This window comes from Marmota flaviventris, chromosome 19, assembly GCF_047511675.1.
Source record: "Marmota flaviventris isolate mMarFla1 chromosome 19, mMarFla1.hap1, whole genome shotgun sequence".
In the NCBI taxonomy this organism is placed as follows: Eukaryota; Metazoa; Chordata; class Mammalia; order Rodentia; family Sciuridae; genus Marmota; species Marmota flaviventris.
The window spans coordinates 17,685,043-17,705,194 of NC_092516.1; the positions used below are offsets into that span (position 1 = coordinate 17,685,043).

The 20,152-nt window shown below is 44.4% G+C and overlaps 1 protein-coding gene across 6 annotated transcripts in view; it reads right to left on the minus strand.

Annotated features, from left to right (window-relative positions):
- The window catches only part of Arhgap17 (Rho GTPase activating protein 17), an 85,459-nt gene extending 66,241 nt beyond the window's left edge, over positions 1 to 19,218 (minus strand). For 3 of the 6 annotated variants that reach the window (XM_071605555.1, XM_027948801.3, XM_027948799.3), the window contains exon 1: positions 19,056 to 19,216. In XM_071605555.1, coding sequence (XP_071461656.1) covers positions 19,056 to 19,108 — 53 coding nt within the window. In that variant the 5' untranslated portion in view covers positions 19,109 to 19,216. Of the gene's footprint in view, positions 1 to 19,055 lie in introns of all 6 variants that reach the window. The other 3 variants (XM_071605556.1, XM_071605557.1, XM_027948798.3) reach the window with 2 other exon arrangements.
- Between the last annotated feature and the right edge of the window lie 934 nt (positions 19,219 to 20,152).

Consider the following 20,152-nt stretch of genomic DNA (forward strand, 5'->3'; position numbering starts at 1 on the left):
CATGGAGAAATGACTTGCCAAGGTTTCACCTGTAGGTGATGAGTCTGGGCACTATCACTCTAGAGACCTGGTTCTTTTAACCATCTAGTTACTACTTTATGCCCACCAGCCCATTTAAGTCTCAAGATGACCATGAAATTCACAGCATTTTCATGCCCATTTTGGAGATTAGATAGCCACACAGAGAAAAGTTAATTAACTTGAAGAAAGTTACAGGCAGGAAAGGAGGGGCTCTGAACACAGACCTGGGATAGCAGAGCGGCTTTCTGAACCTGGTGCTGGCTTCTGGAGCCTAATGATGGGTGTGATGCTGCACAGTACAAGAGTGTATGCTATTGGCCAAGTTATACTGTTATGTGCACGGAGGAATATGTAACAATGAATCCTACCCTTATGTACAACTATAAGGTACCATTAAAAGGTTAACACTGATAAAAAGAGTATATAAGGCAGGGAGAGCAGAGGGGACAGTTCACAGGAAGAAAAGACACAAGGTGATCCTGCTGGAGAGACACTGGCCCTCAAACTTGGGTGCATGGGGCCTGGAGGAGGCTGAGAGCGAGGCAGGGGGCCAGGAGAACCTTGTGGTACCCTGGGCCTTGCACTGCATAGGAGGCAGCTGCAGTAGACCCCTCAGGAGGGCCAGTGCTGAAGACATCCCCTCCTGGAGGCCAACCTAGGGGAAGGAGGGCAGAAGTTGTTGAAGGCAATGGGGAAATCTGAGAGACCCTGCAGGACTTGGCGATTCTGAATGGGCATCAAGCAATGGGCTTCTACCATACAGAAAGCAAGAGAGAAGCTCTTAGTGTAGCACACAAAGCTCCCAAGTTTGAGGGTAAGACAGGAGAACTGGGATAAACAAGATCTGCCAAAGGGAAGAACCTGATCCCATACTGTGGCAAACTGAGTATGTCCAAAGCAACAACGAAGCACAGGTTCCTGCAACTACAGACCAGACTGGCCTTCAAGTCCTCACACGGACCACCTAGCAGAAGAAGGGGCACGCCATTCTCTCCTTCTAGGCACATCTGGCATTCAGCCAAAAACTACCACAGGAAAAACAGCAAATACAAAATGTCATTAAGATAGTCTACTCTCAACAGAACTGGATCAAGAGAAGGCCAAGACATTGGAATCATCTCACAGGGACTTTAAAACTATGATAAATACAAAAAAGGCTTTAGTGGAAAAGGTAGACAAATTGCGTGAACAGATGAGAGATTTAGAAACATAAAGGAGGGGGATAGTAGAGGACAGGAAAGGCAGCAGAATACAACAGACACTAGTATGGCAATATGTAAATCAATGGATGTGTAACTGATGTGATTCTGCAATTTGTATACGGGGTAAAAATGGGAGTTCATAACCCACTTGAATCAAAGTGTGAAATATGATATATCAAGAACTATGTAATGTTTTGAACAACCAACAATAAAAAATTAAAAAAAAAAAAAAGAAACATAAAGGAATTACCCCAACTAAAATTAGGAGGGGGAAAAGAGCAGGGAAAACTGGAACAATGTGTCCAAGATACATGTAATCAGTCCTAAGAGGAAGAGTGAGAGAAAGTGGGGTGGAAGATTTGTACAGTCAACACGTACGAGTTTTCAGACCCAAGGTGCTCAGAGAACCCCAAGTTGGATAAATGAAAAAAAAAAAAAAACTACAATAAAAACCCAAGTAAAAATATCAAAGCCAAACTCTTGAAAAACAAAGATAAGGAGTAAATCCTAAAAGCAGACAGGAGGGAAAAGCATTTTACAGACAGGGAGCAACAATGGAAATCACAGTTGATTTCATCATCAGAAACTCTAAGAACAACCGACAATGGAAGGACATTTCTAAAGCCCTGAGAAGAACAAAGTGTCCACCTACAACTCTACAACAAACTAAAATTTTCCTTAAAAATAAGGGCAAAATAAAGACATCTTAGAAAAACAATGGTTAAAAAGAATTCATCCTCCGACAACCTCAATACAGTACTACAGTGGGAAGGGAAAGAGGAGAGGAACTCAGGGTGGTGACATTCATGCTTAAACCAAGGTGGGGGAAAGCCGCTGATGGGAAAGGTGGCAGTGGTTTGCGCTCCCCAGGCCAACTCTCAGCAGCCACCGTTTTCTGCAGTCCTGGCCAAAAGAAAACCAAGCGGCTGCACCCAACTCCCTGGGAGAGGCTTGATGAAAGTGGGAGAGTTCTAAGAGTTCACCACGCAAGCAGGTGAGACACAAACAGTGAAGGTTCTATCTACTTTCTAGGAGTGTCAGGACAGATCAGCTTTAATAACATGGCCGATTTTCAACTAGCAACTTCAACTTCTGTGGTCTCTAAGGTCTTGAGAGAGAAAGGAAAGGTTTGGGCCATAAGTCTGCTAGGCTCTTCAAAATGCACTGTCTGGAACTTGGTACTTCTGACATCTTGGTCTGGGTAATTCCTTCCTGTGGGGGGCTGACCTGAGCACTGTAGGATATTTACCAGCATCTCAGCCTCTACCCACATGGAAGTGAGTGACAATGAGTTCCAGTCTTCCCTTCCCCACAGTGGTGACAACCCAAAATGCCTGGAGAGATTCCTAAATGTCCCTGGATGGAGGGGGAGCACTATTTGATTATAGAAAGAATCTTCACAGTGGCCAGAAAGGAAAGGCCTCTTGACACTGGGAGCTGAAAAGTGGCACTCTTTCTATGTGAGGACCAGTACAGCACACTCAAACTAACAGCACCAGAGTCTACAAGAAGAAGGACAAGGCTCTTCCGGCTCCACAGTGACCAATTAAGTAATTGCTCTTCATTTTATTAGTGCTACTCCTGATTCCCTTAAATTTAGACCTAGATCCTAGAAAATAAAGAACAAACATGTTTCAGTTTGTTTCCACAGTTAGTTTCCTCTTTAGTTCCCTGAGACTTTCTCTGAATGGGTAACAATATTACAGCTTTGTAATTGCTATAAACTCTAAACCTGGCTTGGAAGTGCACACCTGTAATCCCAGCAACCCAGGATCCTAAGGCAGGATTGCAAATTTTAGGCCAGCCTCAGCAACTCAGAAAGATTTGCCTAAAAATAAAAAAACACAGGGCTGGGGCTGTAGCTCAGTGGCAGAGCATTTGGCTAGCATGTGTGAGGCACTGAGTTCAATCCTCAGTACCACATAAAAAAATAAATAAAGGCATGCTGTCCATCTACAACTATAAAAAGAATTGTAATAAGAAAATAAAAACACAAAAGGCTGGGTTCAATAGACAAAAATTTTTTAAAAATTTTTCTCTAAGAATTCTATTTTGTTCTTAGATGCTTGCTTTTCTTAAGAAAAAAAAAAAAAAGGATATAATCACTTTTCTGAAAAGTTTTCTTATACCTACTGCCCTGCCTTGGATGATGAATGAATAAATACAGCTATACTTGCTTTACTTATCTGTAGACCTATTTATTAAATACACCTGAACTTTTTCTAAGTGGCTTTCAGTACTATACTTTTTTAAAATTCGTAAGATTTTTTTAAATGCCTTTTAAAACATATAATGAATTTTATGGGGGAGAAAAAAATAACATGAGTTCCTTCAGTCAACCATCTTGAACTAAAATGGGTCCCATAACGTTGTGAGGTCCTCTCTTCACTAGAAAATTTTCCTACCATTAATAATTTCAAGAACCTATGATTAGAGACATCACTTTGATCTGCTGTGCTATATTATGGCAGTTATACTCATATGAATTCATTAAAAATTAAATTAAAATCAATTACTGCAATGTCAAGAGAAGAAGTTATAGGCAGGGAGCAGGCAGAGCACTATAATCTGGCAAAGGAATTCTCTGGCATTACAGGGCAAACCTAGCATTTTATTTTATCTGCATATTGTTCAAACAGGACACTGGTCTTTTCTTACAACCACAGGAATGTTTTTTTCTTTTTTTGGTGATAGGGACTGAACCTGGAGCTGCAACCTCTGCCAAAAAGCTCCTGCTAAGGAACACATCTCACACACACATCTCCTTGTTGCCAACAACTCCAGGGTGGAACCCAAAGCACCCCAAAGGAGCCAGTAAGGCCCCTGTGGATATAGGCCAATTGCTAATTCCAAGAAAGCTCAAAAAGTGCTTTTGCTCTTGGTATTACATAGTGATTAGAGTGTAGACTGGAGACGGGGCACTAGGTCTGTGGCCTCAGGCAAGTTCCTGAGGGAAGGATGGAAGGGGGCCCACACTGAGCTGCAGGTGCATGGAGGAGACAGGGAGAAAGTCCAAAGGTAGAGTAGACAGGCAAAGCGACGTGACATGGGGACGAAGTGAGACGAAAGAGCCCAGGACGAATGCTGGGTGTCTAGCTTGAGTGCTGGCTGGATAGATGCTAGGACCCTTTGCCTGAGAGGAAGTCTGGAGGACTTGAGGGTGTGGCACATGAGGTCAGCTCTGGACATGCTGAGTTGAAGGGATCTGCTGACCCTTCCAGGAGACAGAAGGGGCCTCTCAACATCAATGCCCAACTTGCTTTAAGTACTGGCAGCCAGAGTGGGTTTCTGGGAGTGCACTCAGAACACAGTTCCTGCAGAGAAGATGGAAGCCAAGGACAGAGGACTCAGAAGCGCTAAAGCGGGGAATAGAAAGGAGTCCTAGCGAGGTCAGAGAAGCCACCAAAATGAAGTACAAGCAAAGCCAGGATAAGTGATAGCTGAAAAGTGCCAACTGAGGGCAGGAGGGGTGAGGAAGGGAGTGTGGGCACTGGAGGCCAAGATGTAGGTCCTGCAGGGAGGAGAAGCCATCTTGACCCTCCAATACCATTTTCATTTTCTTTTTTCTTTTTGTACCAAGGATTGAACCCAGGGAAGCTTGACCACTGAGACACATCCCCGACCCAGCCCTTTTTATTTTTTAGTTTGAGACAGGGTCTTGCTAAGTTGCTGAAGCTAGCTTTGAATATGCGACCCTTCTGCCTCAGCCTTCTGAGCTGCTGGGATTATAGGCATGCACCATCAAGCCCAGCATTTTTTCCTATTTGTCTAAAAACAAATATTGGAATCACTTCAGTTTCTTCAAAAATTAATTTAATATTTTGATTGGTTTGGGATTCATTCATAAGGTACTAGTGATCGGGTGCCTCCTCTGGTCTAGGCCCTGCAGATACAAAACAAATGAAAGGGGTGCTGGAGACCAAGATGCAGGGCACTGAGGGGAAGGAGAAGCCAAGAGAAAGCTGAGGAACCCCTGACCATGTCAGCCACTGAGAAGGCAGAGGCAGGGGAGAGAGGGAGGCTGGGAAGGCAGGGCAGAAATGGGAGGTCCAGTGAGGCAAAGCGTGGGACCATGCCCAGGCTGGAGGCTGGCTTCGGGTGGCAGGCTCAAGGCACACAGGGCCTACACAAGCACAGAGACTAGTCAACTTGAGCAGTGGCATATCCAGATTTCTCTGGAAATTAGGAGCCAGGTCATCCAAGGAGAGTGGGTGTGTCTGGGGCAGGGTGGAGCAGCTTTGAGGAAAGTGAAAGTCTGGCAGAGGCACTCAGGAAAATAGGAGGGGAACCCAGCTAAGGACTGGGAGGCAGTGTGAAGGCACTGGAGGCAGCACAGCCCAGCTAGCAGCCAGCACAGCCCAGCTGGCAGCCCTGACCTGCACGCCCTGCATCCCAGGTACAGGAGAGAAGCAGCCAAAAGGCCAGGCTGTTATTCTGCAGATCAGGTGAAAGAAAAAGGACAGCTGGACAGAGTATTAAAAGCCATATCCAAGAGGAGCAGGCACCACTGACTCTGGCTGGAGAGGTAGTGAACAGGACTGTGCGAAGCGCTGCAGAGAAAGAGGAATCTGGAAGAAGAGACTGTGGTCAGACCTGACAGAGGGTCGGGGCAAGATTCCAGAGGTGCTTCTTACAAACACAAGGGCAAATTTCTTTTCAGAAAAGAATGCCAGTTCACATCCCGCCCCCACTCCCCCACCCACTCGCAGTGTGAGACAGACTCTTTTCTCTCAACTCCTAAAACAGTAACATACCATCATCTTGTATTGTGATAATTTTTTTTATTTTTTTTTTACTTATAGTTGGACACAATACCTTTATTTTTATTTATTTATTTTGATGTGGTGCTGAGGCTCGAACCCAGTGCCTCACACATGCTAGGTGAGCGCTCTACCACTGAGCCACAATCCCAGCCCCAATTGTGATAATTTAATAAGTGAAAAATAGAACCATGAAACTATGTTTCTTAAATGACTATAATTTTGAAAATAGTCTCATATGTTTCCTGGACATTTCTTTCATCTGTGAACTTTCTGTTCATGGTATTTGCTCATTAGGAGGGCATTCTTTAGTTCTTTTAGAACTAGATACACTAAAGCTGGATACAGTGATTCTCTGTTGCCCTGGCTATCAGTTTTTTCCAATTGGTCACTCAAGATATTTTTAATTATGATATCATAACATATGTAACAGGATTTTTTTTATTATTTTTTTGTTTGGGAATTGAACCCAGGCCTCACATGTGCTAGGTCATCTCTCTACCACTGAGTTATATTCCCAGCCCCTACACGAAACCCTTAATCCATCTGGAATTTATTTTGGCCTGTGGTGATGAGGTGAAACCGAACCTGGCTATTTTTCCCAGTACCAACCTGCCATCTCCTACTATTTCCTCACTGTCTTATGATGCCTCTTTATCACAAGCCAACTTCTTAAACATACCAGGGCTTGCTCCCCTGCGGTGTCAGGAGTCTTGTTTTACAAGCAGGGAACACAGCAGAAAGGCTGGCTGGGCCAAGGTCAGACTCAAGCCCACTTCACTCGTCACTACACCCCACTGCCCTGAGGCAGTATTCATTTTAGTGAGCCATCATCTAAACTTTAAAAAACATAATTAACTAATTGCCAAGAAAGCTGATCCTGAAGGTAAAGTAAATTGATGACCATGAAATCTCATCACTGAAAGACCACTTCTGCTTTTAGAACTTGTGTGTGTGCTTGAGACTAGCAGAACAGCCCCCGCCTGCCCCATGCAAGATGTACACCTGGACTGATGACAATTCTCCAGAGCATTTCCCAGCATGTGAGCTGCCAGCCAGTCAGGGGGGTTTGTTCCTCTGGGGGTTCTTGTTCATAGGCTTGAGGATGACTCTGAAGCCCATGAAATCACATGCAAGTATGTGTATATAGGTGATTTTTTTCTGGCCAGAACATTGTTAGAACCTCCATCTACATCTGTAGGCAACAAAGTTTCTTTTCCTAAAGGCTGCCCTAAAACTCAGAGGCCATAATTAAGTCCACTGCCTTGTGATCTGCTAACCACTTCTTTAACGGTGACATTAATATATTGCCGCATATGCTCCACATACATCTTCTCACCCTTTCTCAATTTTTACGTTCAGTTTCTCCTAAGTCTGAAGTGCACTGCAATTGTTTTTGACATGTAGTTGGACAACCATAGGTTCAGCATCCTGCACTTAAGATCACCTGCCAATCTTACAATTAAGACACAGAATAAAGGCTCAAACATCAAATACACTCAAAGATGTATGGCTCAAAAAAGGGAAGGATGAGCTGGGGTTGTGACTCAGTGGTAGAGCGCTCGCCTAGCACGCATGAGGCACTGGGTTTGATCCTCAGCACACACAAAAATAAAATAAAATAAAATAAAGATATGGTATCTACCTACAATTAAAAAATATTTTTTTTAAAAAAAGAGGAGGGCTGGGGATGTGGCTCAAGCGGTAGCGCACTCGCCTGGCGTGCGTGCGGCCCAGGTTCGATCCTCAGCACCACATACAAACAAAGATGTTGTGTCCGCCGAAAACTAAAAAATAAATATTAAAAAATCCTCTCTCTCTCTCTCTCTCTCTCTCTCTCTCTCTCTCTCTCTCTCTCCCTCAAAAAAAAAAAAAAAAAAGAGGAAAGGATGCTTTCAGGTTTTCACTAAACACTGTCCATATTACAACACTTGTATTTACCAAGATTCCTATCATGTCTTTCTTTGGAATGCCCAATAAAGAAACAGTTCTACAACTACAATTGCTTTACCAATTGTAACAATTAAATAAAGAATAAAAAAGAAATCATTGAAGAAATAATAGAAAAAAGATGGCCACTGTACTGCACTGCTATAGGCCCAGCTACTCAGAAAGCTGTGGCTACAGGATCACTTAGACCCGGGAATTCAAGGCTAACTTGGGGCCACAAAGCAAGAGCCTGTCTCGCAAAAAAAAAAAAAAAAAAAAAAAAAAAGAAACATTACACAGATAATATTATGTACACAAAACTGTTAGTTATAACTAGTTAAATAATTTAACATACAGAGGACATTAATATTACCCAGATTTACCAACTAAAGTAGTAAAGCCCTATTCTCAACAATAAGAGACTCCTTGCTTTGCACAGAGTACCAAGCTCCTGCTGAAAGCATGATCAACCTTCCGATCTCCCCTGAGGACATCTCACAACCTCTATCAATTCTTCCCAAGGCTTAGGTCACAGATTTACTAGGCCATAAATGCCTGTGTTTGATTTATTTTTTTTATCCCAAGGCCTAGCCCAGAGCAGGCATCCAACGAATATTATCATAATAAATAAACCCCAAACCAATCAAAATTGTTAAGTGAGTTTTTCTAGAAACTAGAAGAGATACTGATATTCATTTTTAGACAAAAATGGGAGGGTGTGCTAAAAAGATAATTTGAAAGAGACCAGCTCATTACAAACTATTAATGAAAACAGTACAGCAGTGGTGTCCCATATACCCTCCTCCCAAACCACAAAGTAATGAGATGGAACACAGCCTAACAAAGGGCCAAAAACAAGGTAAGAATCCATATTTTTTTTAAAAAAAAGAGAAGCACTACAAAACAAAGAAAGTGGGGCTGGGGGATATGGTTCAGTGGTAGAGTATGTGCCTGGCATGCACAGGCCCTGGTTCGATCCCCAACTCGGGGGGCAGGGGGACAAAACAAACAAAACGTGGTCAGTGAAGAATTATTCTGCTCCCTACTTCAGTAAAGAACATCCAACCATAACTTAAACCTCAACTCTTTTTTTCTCTTTTCTTCAACCCGGATATTACAGGGTTAAGTATTCTTTCCAATCAATCCCCAATGCCTCTGGCTATCATCCTCTCTTAGACTATTTTAACAGCTTCTTAACTAGTCCCTACTCCACACTTCTTAACTAGGTTGCTGCCAGACTTCTCTTCCTAAAGCACCGCCTTCACCTTCTCAACCTTCCCCAAATTCTACCCAAGTATTCTGCAAACAGAAGTACTAATGACAGGGACAAAAGTCAATCAATCACCTATCTTGCCAGGTGTGGTGGCACACACCTGTAATTTCAGCTACCAAGGAGGCTGAAAGTTCAAGGACAGCCTGGGCAACTTATCGAGACCCTGTCTCAAAATAAAAAATAAAAAAGGCTGGGGATGTACTATAGTGGTAGAGCACCCCTGGTTTCAATCCCTAGTACCACATACACACACATACACACACAAAAAACAGTTGGTATATTCAGTCAAGGTAGGTCATGTATTTTTGTCCTGTCATCTTGGGGTTTTATTAACCCTGGCACATCCAAAAATGCAAAAGCAGCAACAGTATTAAAATGATTTTAAGATCAGGGGCTGGGGTTGTGGCTCAGCAGTAGAGCCCTCGCCTAGCACGTGCAGGGCGCTGAGTTCGATCCTCAGCACCACATAAGAATAAATAAAATAAAGGTATTGCATCCAACTACTACTAAAAAATAAATATTTTTTTTAAAAATGATTTTAAGATGAACAGTTGTTACGAAAATAAAAAGGTACACTATGCAAAATAACAATAAATTTTCAATGTACAACAAAATTGCCCATTATGGGGAAAGATGATCATTAGTTAACATTAGGCACAAACATAAGTATATGGTGATTCTAAAGTTTTGAAGAACCAACCTACACTTTCTACAGGATGGAATGCACCCAGGGGCTGTGAATTTAAATACCACAACCACTCTGGACTTAAGAACAAATGGATCTATAATAGCCATTCTCTACCCAAATGATGTGAAGTAAACGAGCTGGAGAGGATTGTTCCCCTAAGAAACCTGATGATGGTTGTCTTTTTCACATTTATAGATAAAACATCCAGAGTGTTAAGTTTCCCCAAAGGAAAACTGTTAAAAATCTGACCTGTTAAAATTCTCTATTGCCTGCTCTCTGCCTGCCTGTTACCTGGATCCCTCAGGTGTTACATGTCCAGAGAAGCCCGGGTTGAACCCCCAGGCACATGAGACCTCCCCTGGCCCAGGCTCCCTGGACCCTAGCACTCACCACATCTAGTGATGCAGAAATACTCTGGTGTACCTCCCCCAGGTACAGCTGGGCTTGGTTTCAAGTGGCCATCCAGGCAGCATATCTGCAAGCATCCAATGACCAAGTGAAATCCAAGACGGTCGGTTTGTAAATGTTTGCTCTGACAGGTGACATGCATTCCTGAATATTTATATAAATATTTGTATGAATCTGAGCAACTTTATTTGGCCTACAACTTATGATTTCAACTTCTAAAGAAACATGAATTTGAACACTGGGGAAGAATGCTGAGAAACTGCAGAAGAAATGCTAATGAAACATTGAAGGCGAGATCAAAGAGACAAGACCAAGAGGCATCTCTGACAAGGAGGATCCAAGAAAGAAAACTGGGAAAGGAGAGGAGAAAAACACATCTCTGGACAATTAAAAGGAAATAGCTGTTACAAATAATCAATATACTGCAATCGACATGAAATATAACAGGATGCCAGGTTTTACAATCTCGAGTGCTGAAGCAAACTTAATACTATTTTCCTGTCAGACATACCTCTCTCTCATTTCATTTGCTACATTAAGTGTGACCTATTCAAAAGACAGTTTCTAATAAATGTCAAAGACTTTTGACAAATTCTGCTTCATATTCTGAAACTTATATTAAATTTGCACCTAGTCAAGAATAAGCTCTTTCAAGATTCCATCAATGCATTCTTTAAGTAATGTTTGAGAATGTCAACTTGTTTATACTAAAATGTATTAATTAACCAAGGAATGGTAGATATTTCATTAACTACACCTAAGACCCACTAGACTAGGTTTATCTTCCCTACTTATGTTCTTAGAAACTGGTTGTAGTTTGAATAGCCAATAGCATTTGGCAGGTTTTCAACAGACACTTGTCAAAACAAACTGGTAACTCAACAATGAAATTGGTAACTAAACATCAATGCAGTGACAACTAAATAAACAAATGATACATACAGAAAACTCAGATAAGGAACCACAAATACTCAGACACGTTCACTTTGATCTTGGTGAATAAAAGGTAAATAAGTGGCAAATTTTTTAAAAGACAGTATCTGATACCTAGGGAGACAGGGAAACCTGATGTTGTTCATGTTGTGAACGACAGATACATTAAGGTAGGACAACACTTTCTGCCCTATGAACTAAAGACAGCATGATCACCTTAGAAGGCAATTTGGAAGTACTCTGGCCATACAAATATTAATTTCCTATAAATGTTAATGCCGAATTCCAGGAGTTCATCAGAAAAAAATAATAATTTAGAGGGGAACAGCTATAATCAATAAAAGGGTGACTGACCCTCTAAACAAAAGAGGAGGTGGGGCTAGATGTCCAACAGAGGGGATGCAATCCAGCTCAAGCCAGCAAAGCCAGCTGGGAGACAATTTTGAGTTCAGGTGAGAAATAAGGACAGGCTGACCAGGCGGCACAAAGGATGGCCAAGGAGAAGCAGAAGCCGAGTCAGGATTAGCAAGGAGGCAGACTTGGCAGACCCCAGGTACAAAGAACATGGAGGAAAAACAAGACTGGCAGATGGGGGGTGGCATTCAATGCCCTCAGGCAGGGGTCATCAAGCTTTCTACAAAGGGCAAGACTAAATACTATGGGCTCTGCGGCCACCACCATGTCACTGTTACAACTACTTAAATTTGCCCCTACAGTGTGTGGCTGTATCCCCATAAATACTTTTTTTTTCCCCAAAAAACACAGGGCAGACTGGAATTAGCCTGCAGGCAAAAGCTTGGTGACTTATAGACTGTAAAAAACAAGGAAACATGACAAATTAGAGGATGAAATTCGTACATTTCAATGGGATGTTTAGCAGAGACTTCAAGATACAGGTGGCAACATCAATGTGGAGATGGTTAGCTGCCAGGACTAGAGGCAAAGCACTAGACTCATGGACCGAGGGGTGAGACTAAGGGGCTGTGATCACTCAAGGAATGGTCTGAGGAAAGGAGTCCAAGGACTCTTTCCACACAAATGGCCCTCCCCATTTCTGCATCTGCAAATTCAATCCACGAATATTTAATTTTAAATATTAGGGGGAAAAAAGTTGTATCTGTATTGAACATAATACAGACTTTTTTCTTGTCATTACTACCTAAAACATATAGTATGACAATTATTTGCACAGCATTTACATTGTATACCAGTTACTAGACACAATCTTGAGATAATAAAGCACACAGGGAGGCTGGCTCGTAGATTACATGCACATACTATAGGGACCTGCACAACTGACCAGTTTAGAATCCATGGGGGGGCCTGGGCCAGTCTCCCTAAGCTGACCAGGGACAAATGTGCAAAGATGGATATGTGGACGTATTACCTAGGATCACTATGGCCCTGGAAAGTAAGAATACTATAATTGAACCTCATCCTTTTTAAAAAGGGAGCTCCTATTTTCAAAATGGGCTTCCATTTCCTTTTCTAAGGTAAATAACTTCAAATTTGTATATGGAAAGGAAATCTTCCTAAAGGCTAGGAAGACAGTTCTAAAGTAAAGTGCCTCCCAACTTTATTAGAGTTTACTAGGAAATATTTTATACACAAAAGAGATCACAGGTCTGTAAAGAGTAATAAATAGTAAAACAAATCAGCCACACCATCTCAAGCAGGGGTCCCTCACCAACACCACTTACAACTTTTCACACCACAGCATCAGTCTCCAAGCTAGAGGTCACAGCAGGCAGCCCAAAGCCAGAAAGAGCTCGCAGTTATGTTTTCTTTGGCTAACAGAATGTGATTTTCTTTTCTTTTTAGTTGTCAATGTTTAAATAACAAGAAATTTCACATGGATATTAGCATTCAGGAGCATAATTAAAAGATGTGGCTAATGTACACCCACAAAGCAACAAGTGCCTAGAGGGGAAGAACAACTCTCCCCTTTAAATAAATATGTATTTGAGAATTCACCACAGTACCTGCCATTCTCTATTGTCTCACACCAACTTTGCACTTCTTTATTTTATCTGCCCTGACACCTGAATTTGTGATTCCTGCTTATACAATATAACCATGGCTTCCAACCCTTTGGAGTATTGCAAACATTACTTAAAGTAAGACATTTACACAGATGCTCTCAAAAGGTACATTACTAACAGACATACCTACAATTCCAATCCACCATTTTGAAATCCAAAAAACTCAAAGAACACAATATTTTTTAAACTCATTTGGCTATAGAACATCCCCTGAACTGACAAGAAACTATTTATAACCATTACATATTTGAAGTATATTCATACATTTTGATACAGAAATAACGTGCTGGGTTATGGGGCACTACCCCAGACTCTGCTGGAGGTATCATACAACTCCAGCCTATGTCCATATTACTGCTTGAAAACCTGAACGATTCTGAATACTGGAACATTTGAAAAGTCCCAAGGGTTTTGGGACTGTGGGTCTATTATACTTCTTGTATCTCCTTAAAAAAAAATACTCCCAGCCAGGCATGCCTCATAATCCCAGCAGCTCAAGAAGCTGAGGCAGGAGAATCACAAGTTCAAAGCCACCTCAGCAACTTAGCAAGGTCCTAAGCAATTTAGCGAGACCCTGTCTGAAAATAAAAAAATGAAAAAGGACTTGCTTGGGATGTGGTCCAGTGATAAAGCACCCTTGGGTTCAATCTCCACTACAAAATTATAATAATAATAATCACCCAAAGCAGATGACAGTGGGATAATATTATATGTTTAATCATATTTATATATTTAATTAATTACTGTGGCAGCTACCTACAATTGAGAAATAGAATGATAAATGCAGAACATTCTGTGGTCTGACAGAAATGCATAGTGCTCATACTGACTCCAGGACCACCGTCTAGTATGATGGCAAACCCCAGTGGAACACACTGAGAACCTCTGCCAGGAGGATAACGCCCTAACAAGAAGGTACGCTGCCTTTACAGACGAAGACATGACCATGACCTTTCATGGTTTATTTTTTCCCCCAGTGAAGAACGGATTTTCACCTGTAAATAACCTGTTTGATATTTTAAGGTTTCACACATAAAAACCACATCACAAAACCATGGAAGATGAGATTGAGAAGTTAGGAAGGCAAGGGACTTCTCTCCCCCACCTGCCCTATGCAAAAGCTGGACAGAATCTACTTAGCTTGAAGCAAAGCAAGAGTGAAAATCAGTATGAGAAAAAGAAACAGTGCAGTAGGTAAGTGGGGGCAAAATGCGACTGGGGGCAAAGTAAGGGTACAGTGTGTGATGGCCAACTATAGGAAGGACTGCCTCACAGAAGAGAGAGGGTAAGATACCATGGTACCAAAGGCTCTGAGATCAGCAGGTACACGTGCATTTGGATTCAGTGTGAAAGTCATGCTGCTGGTAGAGAAACCTGGGTTTGGATGCATGGCTCTGTCATTTACTAGCTCCATGACCTCTTTGATCTCTGGCTTCCTCATCATTAAATCAGGAATAAGTGACAGCACCTCTGGGCACTGCTCTGGAAGTGCAGCGAGATATTTTATGCACAGCACTTAGCCCTGAAGCTTAATAAGCATAGAAGCTGATTAATAAACACTCGCCAATATTAAGTCTTTCCTGATGAAAGGGCAGCTCAGCCTCTGTAGTCAAAAGCATCTGGGGTCCAGAGTCAGCAGGCCTACACCCAGGTCCTGTTTCGGACACTGAGTAGCTAGCTGTACCAACGTGGCAAGTCATTTTTCCTTATGAAGCAAAGGTTATAATCTCCTGTAGGTGAGAACCAGGCCAGATGGTCCAGCATGGAGCTTTGTAAACCAAACTACCAGAGAAATGTTGATGGTTACTACTAGAACTCCGGACGGTCTCAGTAAAGGAAAGAATGAGCTCTTCAACAAATCCAAAGAACTGAGGATATAGTGACAACAGGATAAGGAAGAGGGAAAATAAAATAACAGGGCCTGTTAACTTGCAGGTCCTCTGTACAAGTGGTTGCCAACTGGTGATCCATGGGACATATCTGGCCCCAAGTATTTTGTGTAGTCCCACATAGTGCCATGTCATTTAATTTGAATTAAATGCCATTTACTATTCATTGAGAACCATACATTTCAGGCTATTCTTGAAAACTCCAGTTGGGCCTTCATTCCCAGAAAGTTGTGGGTCATGGCTCTCCAAATCCCCTGCAACCCCTACCTGGACCAAGTTACTCATTCATTTTACTACCCTGACCCTCCAGGCACTTGGGTTTGAAATCTTGACTTACCTAAAGACAATTATCTGGGAAAGTACTGGGACCTCCGGGGGAAGCTTTGATCACTGCAGAATCAAGAGCCAGTTAAGACATTCCCTTCCAGAGCCCCAGGACCACACCTTTCTAGTTCCATCCCTCAGGCCCTCCTTGACATTTGTTCTCATAACTTCAGGTTCCTCATCTTGGCTTTCCCCTGCCTCTATTCAGGACACCTCTAAACCTGTATCCCCGGATGATCTGCACTAAGGGTTTTCAAGAATCAATCTCTCTGTAGCACCAGTGCATAAAGCATGAGGGGACATTCCTTGCTTGCCCAACCAGCCCCTGATCTCCTTCCTGCTGGTGACAGCACCCCAGTTTACCCTAGGGAACCAGCACTCCTGCACTCTCAGTCCACATAGCTTGGGTGGAGCAGACTCCATTCCATTTCTGGGGAAAGGCATGTGACCCAGAAACATTCAGAGCCAATTCTGGGACTTTGGCCACAGTCACAAAGTATTCTTTCCCTCTGGGACTTACGCGGAGAATAATGGAAGACCTAGGGGTGGAGGAGGGTGTCCCCAAGAACATGGCCTGTCTAGAGTGGAACCCTTAGATCCAGCCAAATATAAAACCACGTTGTTCTTGGACTCTTCTGCTCACATTTGAGTCAATGAATTCCTCTTTGCTCAGGCAGCTTGAATTGAGTTTGCTTCCAACCAAAAGAGACCTAATCATTACAAGAAAAATTCCAAGTAAGTGCTTGAAGTTAGAAGAAAAAGAAAAGGCTCTGCTCACACTTTCCCTTCCAAGAAGCTTTTGCTCCTTTCCTCCGACCAGTTACAGCTAAGTTTTCCTCTGTGCATGAGCTGTCCTTCTACAAGCACTTATCTCATGTATATAATTATTTTTGGTTTGCCTATCTCCTCCACCTATCTATTGAGCAGCTTCAGGGCAGAAAGCATGTCCTATTCACCTTTTATTCTTTAATACCTTGCACAGTGTGCCTGGCTTGGTCTCAAGTTGACTACTGAATGTATGACTCAACAAAAAGCAGGTGGATAAAAAGAATCATCCTACTTCTCTGAGACACCCACATCATGAGTCCACCTCATAAGCCTTGCCCATTTTCTCTAATAGACTCATCCAGCCACTATAAACAAATTGCATCATGAGAACTCATTCCTTCCAGGCATTACTAATTCTCCACATGCTGGTCCATGGAACCCCACCATGAGTTACTCACAAGGTCTCCATCCTGCAGGAATACCTCATTGCAAGACACAAACTTAGAGCCCTGTAAACTGATAAAGCAACACACAACAGGCCTGACACTCGCTGATATAACTTCCTTCTCCATCCAAATTATAGGGGGAAAACCCTTCTGTACTTTCTTGCAAAAATTCCTCTTGACCCAAATACACCCAGAATTCTTTCTTCTGGTGCCCATCAACCATCTGCTTCCTAGCAGTAACAATTCTAGGGTCTCTCCTGCCTCCAATTTTCCTTTCTAGTCCTTTTTGATTAATTAAATTAAAAAAAAAAAAGAAAGAAATATCTAGGAAATCAACGGCAAGAAGGCGATAGGTTCCCCAGTGAAAACAGATGTTCTGACTTTGGATGCATAACCACCACACCCTTAATAGCTCTGTAATAGCTGCAGCTTCCACTGGCATCTAGCAGCAAAGATTTTCAAACAGTCAAAGGTCAGGCTGAGAATTACAGTTCTATTATGAATCACCATCTGCTCTATCCAGTTCACATTTTCCCAGACTTGGGCTCACACCACCAGGCAATCTAGTAAGAACCAGAATCCTGGAATTAACCACACTGATTGAATATCTGCCATAGCAGACTCTGGCAGTAGGAGGAGACACAGCCAGGACTCTCTAGGTGTGTAGGCTGATGGGGACCCAGGCTAGTAAAGAGGCAATTCAATGACAAAAAGTAGGTGATCTATGGGATTACGACAACACGTAGGAGGGACATCCATTCTAGGCTGGAATATCAGGGACCTCCCAGAGGCACTGAAACCTTCACTGGGAGATCTGAAGGATGAGTAGGAGGTATCTGTAGGAAAGGGTGGTGAAAGAGGCTTCCAGGAGTTCCAGGGAGAAGCTAATGGGTTTTGCAGGGCCTCCTCTGGAAACTGAAAGTAGGCAAGTATGGCTAAAGTGTAAAAGTGGGAAGAGAGGCTACCAGGAAGCAGGAGCCAGGGAGACCCTAAATGGATTTCCAGATAGAAAGCACTCTGAATTTTGTATCAAAAGAGCAAATGTCCCTTGCCCGACACAATGCAAAAACAGATCAAAACAACAATCTAGTAAATGTATCCTGACACTTACTAAATACTGACGCCACGAATGCACTTTGCTGAAAACTCTAAGAAGGGTAAAAAACTCACAAGAAATGATCATTTGCTTATCATGCTTTTTGCTTGAAACATTAGCCCCTTTCCATTTCTAATCCCAGCTATCTTCTAAGCTTTACTTCTTCAATTTTCCTACAAACACCAGAAAAGTAAGCATGTCCAGGCTTTAGAGGCAGGGGGTAGGTAACTCTGGAAACAGAATAAACGCACACCAAGAAAACATGGTAGGATATTGTAAAAATCAAACAACACAACTAAGCAAAAAAGTTGAGGGAAACGAAACACTGTGAGAAGCAAATTTAGAAAACTCAAGAGGAAGTAAAAGTATTTTCATACACGCTAAAAACGAAGTGTCTCACGTGCTTCAACCAAACCAAACTCCCCTTAACTGTTAAAAAAAAAGAAGAAAAAAAAGCAAGAGCTGTGAAAAAGAAAAATCACATCTCTTTCCAGAATAAGCAATAAGTTGGTCCCGTGCAGCTCCCTGCCCTGCAAGACCTTGAAATATTTGCTCCAGATAACATGGCACCTGACAATCACCTACAGAAGCGCTCAAAACCACAAATCGTTCCCGTGCAGCGGCCCGAGCGCCTCCAACCCTCTATTCTTTCATTTAAAAATCAATGCCTCTTGCTTGTGAGGCATTAGAGCAGTCCAGAGGAAACAGGGAGGCGTACGTTCCCACACCCAAGGTGAGAAAGACTTCTTTCCAACCAACGCAAGGCGTCTCCACATCCTTTTCTTCCAATCCCAAGTTTCCAAATGTCAACTTGCACTCGAGTTCCCATTCGCCCTGGGACAGGGACAGCCCGCTTCTCAGCTCCCGCGAAGCGCCTTCTAGACTCCGCTAAGCCAAGCCCACCACCGGGAAGACCCCCGAGGTGATTCCCGCCGCAGCCGCTCGCCCCGGAAAGGCCGGGATCGCCGCCCCGAGGACCCGCGCGGGGCGCGACGCCGGGCACGGAGGTCCTCGCGAGCCCCAGAGGAGGGCACAGCTCGGGCGCCGTCCCCGGGGCAGGGGCAGTGGGCCGCGGGACCCCGGGACAGGCTGCCGCGGAGGCCGCGGGGCTGCGGGCGGGCGGCGCCCAGGCCGCGGCGCGGAGCAGCCCCCGGCCCCTGGCCGCGCTGGCCTCGGGCGGGGCGGCGGCCGGGTCCCCAGCCTCCCGGCCCTCGGCGGAGCCGACCCGCCCCCCGCCCGGCGCGACCCCCGCAGGCCCGCCCGCCGGCGCACTCGCCTGCCCACGGTCTGGTTGGCCAGCTGCTTCATTCGGTTGAACTGCTTCTTCATGGCGGCGGCGGCAGCGGCCCGCGGGGCTCGGGCCGGGCAGGGCGGGAGACGGCCTGGCGGCTCCTACATCGCTTCCCGGCCCGGGCGGCAGCGGCGGAGGCGGTGGCTACCTCAGCCCGGCCCCGCCCTCGACGCGTCACTTCCAGCAGCGCCGCCCGCCCGCCCCCCGACCGGGCCGAGCGGGGCCGAGCCGAGCGGGGCCGAGCCGAGCGGGGCCGAGCCGAGCGGGGCCGAGCCGAGCGGGGCCGAGCCGAGCGGGGCCGAGCCGAGCGGGGCCGAGCCGAACCCTGCCCTGCCGAGGCGGGCAGAGCCCAGCCGAATCCAGCGGGGCTGAGCAGAGCCCTGCCGAGTGGGACCGAGCCCAGCCGAGCCCTGCCGAGTGGAGCCGAGCCCAGCCGAACCTTGCTCAGCCGAGTCCAGCATGGTCGAGCCGAACGGAGCCGAGCAGAGCCGAACAGGTCGACCGAACGGAGCCAAACAGAGCTGAGCAAGCCTAGCTCAGCTCTGCCAGGAACTCCAAGCCAAAGGCGGCTGTACGACCCCCTGCTGTCTCCACCCCGGGACCCCAAGCAGGTCCCAGTCGAGTTCCAAACCCACGAATCTACTCTAGTTGATATCAACTCAGGAATAGTCGCCTGCTCCACCTGGCTTTGTGGCCCGTTCCTGAATTGCAAACTACTCAGAAGTCTGAGGCAGGAGGATCCCAAGTTCGAGGCCAACCTCCGCCACTTAGCAAGACTCTTCTCATAATGAAAAGTAGTGCAATGAGGAAGGGCTGGGGATGTAGCTTGGTAGTAGAGCACCCCTAAACTCAATCCCCAGGAGGCGGGGGAGGGGAGGAAATCCGCCCATGCGGATCAGCAGCTCCACAATCTATGGTGGTAGGTAGTAGCCAGCAGTGAGCAGTGAAATGCAGGCAAGGTGACAGGTGTTCTTCAAATTATTTTAGGGTCTTCTTTGAACTATTTTTAAAGTAAACAAGAAAGCAAAATGTGGTAGATAACTTGTAGAAAAGAAACAGAAGCAAAAGGAGCTAATCAGGAA